Source organism: Arachis ipaensis, chromosome B07 (genome assembly GCF_000816755.2).
Source record: "Arachis ipaensis cultivar K30076 chromosome B07, Araip1.1, whole genome shotgun sequence".
NCBI lineage: Eukaryota > Viridiplantae > Streptophyta > Magnoliopsida > Fabales > Fabaceae > Arachis > Arachis ipaensis.
In genome coordinates, this window is record NC_029791.2 from 13,352,483 (window position 1) to 13,356,113 (window position 3,631).

Below are 3,631 nucleotides of genomic sequence, written 5' to 3' on the forward strand. Positions count from 1 at the left end.
GAAATTTTCATAAAAAGTGAAAAGGCGAAAAATAAAAATGAGACACAATATTCATCCGCAGCCTCCCCCTACTAACATCCTAGTCACAAGTTAGTGAAACTATTTAAAATGTAGTTACATTTTTTAATGTTTACAAATACAATCCTTCGATCTATAAGTAAATATGACTTCAATTTACATAATTGATCTCAGTAAAAAGAGAAAGAAATGTGGGAATTAATAATATTACTGAATCAAAACCTGTACAGCGATCAGATGCCTCATATACGCTTAAGTTCTTCATCATATACAATAATTAATTAATTAATTAGTTAATTAATGATATACCAAACTCAACAGCATAAGTAGTGGCAACTAATCTCATTCTTTTTGCATGGTTGTCGTAATTGTTTCATGCTTTCTTCTATGTTGTTTAGTACCACTGCTTCCTGAGCTATGTCTATGACCATTCCTTTTCAAATCTTGATCTCTAGAGCATCCCTCTCCGTCGGAATCATGCAGGTGCTCCAATGTCCTCACCACCTCATCCATCTTCGGCCGAAACCTCGGCTCGACCGATAGGCATTTGATGGCGAGGTTAGCTAATTTCATCACCTCGCGCAGCGTGTATTGGCCTTCGATTCGAGCATCCATGACTTGGAAGATCCTGCGCTTGCTGCTGAGGTAAGGTTTGGCCCATTCAATCAAGTTCTGCTCCCGGGATGGCCTGTTGTTGTCGAGGGCGCGCTTACCCGACATGATTTCTAGGAGAACAACTCCGAAGCTGTATACATCACTCTTCTTGGTCAAGTGACCTACAAAGAAAGACAAAGTTACAAAAACAAGATTAGTATTTGAAGTTCGAAACTCAGGGTAGTTATTGTTGTAAGAAGAGTTGTCCTTATTAAAAAAGATGCAAAGAATGTCCTAATCAACTTCACTAACTGATAATTTAAGGTAAGTTACATTTTCAAATTATTGAAGGGTACTCACATGCAGTTGTCTTCATATGAAGTTTATAGTTGAGAACCGTTAGAAGATAATTTAGTCAAACTTATCAAATCATCTAACGATATTCATATATCAACTTTATATGGAGACAACTGGATGCGAGTTTTCACCTTGTTGAAGTGATGATAGGTGGTACCAAAAGTCAAAGAGCCTAGGCCATATATATAACACTATATCATACGTGAATGAAATTAAAGTGAACATAACTAACTACATAAGCTAAGAGAGTAAGAGGCATTATGCAAACTTTGTTATTTGTTTGATACCTGTGGCCATGTATTCAGGTGCAGCATAACCGTATGTGCCCATCACCCTTGTAGAGACATGGCTCTTATCACCTGCTGGTCCATCCTTTGCCAAGCCGAAATCAGAAAGTTTCGCATTATAATTCTGTCAAGAACAAAAACAAGTGTCAGAACCGCCGGTAAAGCCAATAAACCGCATTAAGATCAACGAATGAGATTCACTTACCGAATCAAGCAATATATTAGAAGTTTTGAAGTCTCTGAATATCACTTTTGCTTCGTCGCTGTGGAGATATGCCAGACCCTTAGCAGCATCAAGGGCAACCTTTATCCGAATGTTCCAAGGAAGCGGCTCAACATAAGAAGCCCCTGTAGCAAAAGCGATATCAGTGTGATTTCCCCAAATCAATTACATGCATTTTAGATAATGTTCTCTGGTGTCAAAAATCACTTTACTTGAAAGTCAATTTCAACTAAAACCAATTCTACAAAAGCAGAATCAAACACAAGCTTAAGGTACTAAACAATGTCACCTAATCAATAAACTTGAAACTAGCAATGCCAGAAGGAAAATCAATAACTTACTCCTAAATAAGTGATTATCCAAACTACACTTGGTCAAGAACTCATACACCAAAAGCCTTTGATCATCTTCCAAGCAATAACCAACCAGTTTCACAAGATTAGGATGACGCAGCTGCCCCAGGTAATTTATCTCGGTCTACAGCACAAAAAGCATCCCATTAAGCAAATCTAACGTTTTCGATAGATCAAAGCCGCGAAACATTAACAATCAATAAATGATACTCACCAACCATTCACTGTGTCCTTGTCCACCTTCTTGGTTATGCCTCTTCACAGCAATGACCATTCCAGTACCGGGTTTAACCGGTACAAGTGTCTGCTCATCAATCCACCCCTTGAATACAGAACCAAAACCACCTTCTCCTATCACACTATCCGGACGAAAGTTCCTCGTAGCGGTTTTAAGTTCAGCAAAGGTGAAGCTCTTCAAATTCGAGGATTTCAAGATCTCTCCTTCGGACCGAGGAGTCGGAGGAGCAGTGGTCGAGACTTTGCTGCTTAAACCACTCAAACCATCTTCTCTGCTACCATCCTTTGAACTCACACCTGCACATATCAAACAAAAAATGGATCCAAATATTTAGGCCACATATGTATAAGCATTCTAACAAGAAACATTGCTTACAAGGATTTTTTTCTGCCAATTAAACACCACATTGTATTGTTAAAAGAACATGCAAAGGCTCAAACAATTCCAAGGGTTTGAATTGAAGGCAGTGGGAGAATCTTGAATATTTTCCAAAATAAGTAATTAAAATCCTCACAACCCTGTGCCCTAAGTCAATATTATTATAGCTTCATTTATAATCTATCTAAATTTATTCTCGATGTAATTACAACATAACATAACTGATGAACAAGACAAAACTACCACACAAGGACATGATATTCAATCAAAGTAAGTTTCCTAATTCTTTGTGTTATGATTATGATTGTGAGAGAGACTTCAAAATCAATCAATCAAACAAACAAACAAACAAACAAAATCAAAACCCCATAATTCATAACCATAGCCCAAATTCTACTCACACAAAAAAGACACAAGTTGAGGGCATTTAAAACCCAATCCAAAGAAACCTACAAAGCTCAAGAACAAAAGTGTTAAGAGAAGAGAAGAGAAAAGAAGAGTTTTTTTTTTTCAATACATATATATAACACAGCAAAAAGTTACCATGGCGTGGAGGGCTCTCAGCTTTGATCTTTGCACTGAAGCAGCAACCCATGAAAGAATAGTGATTGAAGAACACTCGAAGAGGGATGAACTAGAGAGAGAGAGAGAGAGAGAGAGAGAGAACACAAGTGAAGGAACAAGAAGAGAAGCTAGCTATATCTGAAGTGGGAAAACAAATAAAAAAATGAAAGTAATATCTAGTGAACAACAAAAAGAACAAAAACTAAGTTAAGGTCCGTGAAAAGGGTTAAGAAAATGAATGGAAAAGAATGCAGTGTGAAAGCAACACTATTTTCCACATGAAGGTTTAGCTGTCAGACCCGGATTTAACCAACCCCAAATTCCATTCAATGCAACAACATGCCTTTTTTTTTTTTTTCCTTCCAGTTCCAAAGACTCAACTTTTTTGTAATGGTTATGATGGGATTCTTGGAAAGTTCATAGTTTTGACAAATATGGCATGGAAGGACAAATCCTCAACGGGGTTGACCTGACACATACCATTAACTTTGTTAGATTATGTGCAAGTGGATGGAACTACCCCGCCTCATTCTTTTAATATTTCTTATTCATATTCTTATTTCTATTATTTTTCAACTATGTTGATGTGTTTGGCTAATTTTTTTTATATGAAAGAAGA

General features: G+C 37.0%; 1 protein-coding gene across 2 annotated transcripts; it reads right to left on the reverse strand.

The window, feature by feature from the left end:
* LOC107609442 (serine/threonine-protein kinase BIK1) lies at nt 195-3,391 on the reverse strand. 2 transcript variants are annotated; one of them, XM_021107333.1, is made up of 7 exons: nt 2,992-3,391; nt 2,850-2,897; nt 2,047-2,366; nt 1,821-1,956; nt 1,462-1,604; nt 1,257-1,380; nt 195-794 (listed from the first exon to the last, which is right to left on the reverse strand). In XM_021107333.1, the coding sequence occupies exons 1-7, from the start codon at nt 3,041-3,043 to the stop codon at nt 361-363; spliced, it is 1,257 nt and encodes a 418-aa protein (XP_020962992.1). In that variant the 5' UTR covers nt 3,044-3,391; the 3' UTR covers nt 195-360. The 2 variants fall into 2 exon arrangements, with proteins under 2 accessions (XP_020962992.1, XP_016166911.1); XM_016311425.2 differs by lacking the exon at nt 2,850-2,897 and having other exon boundaries at nt 2,992-3,376.

What these genes read in the sequence shown, in the direction of transcription:
- LOC107609442 (XM_021107333.1), bottom strand. Translation starts at nt 3,043, where the DNA reads ATGGGTTGCTGCTTCAGTGCAAAGATCAAAGCTGAGAGCCCTCCACGC. An exon ending in TGAGAGCCCTCCACGCCATG is followed by an intron (nt 2,898 to 2,991) that starts GTAACTTTTTGC and finishes TGAGCTTTGTAG; the next exon opens with GTTTCTTTGGATTGGGTTTT. An exon ending in CTAATATATTGCTTGATTCG is followed by an intron (nt 1,381 to 1,461) that starts GTAAGTGAATCT and finishes TGTTCTTGACAG; the next exon opens with AATTATAATGCGAAACTTTC.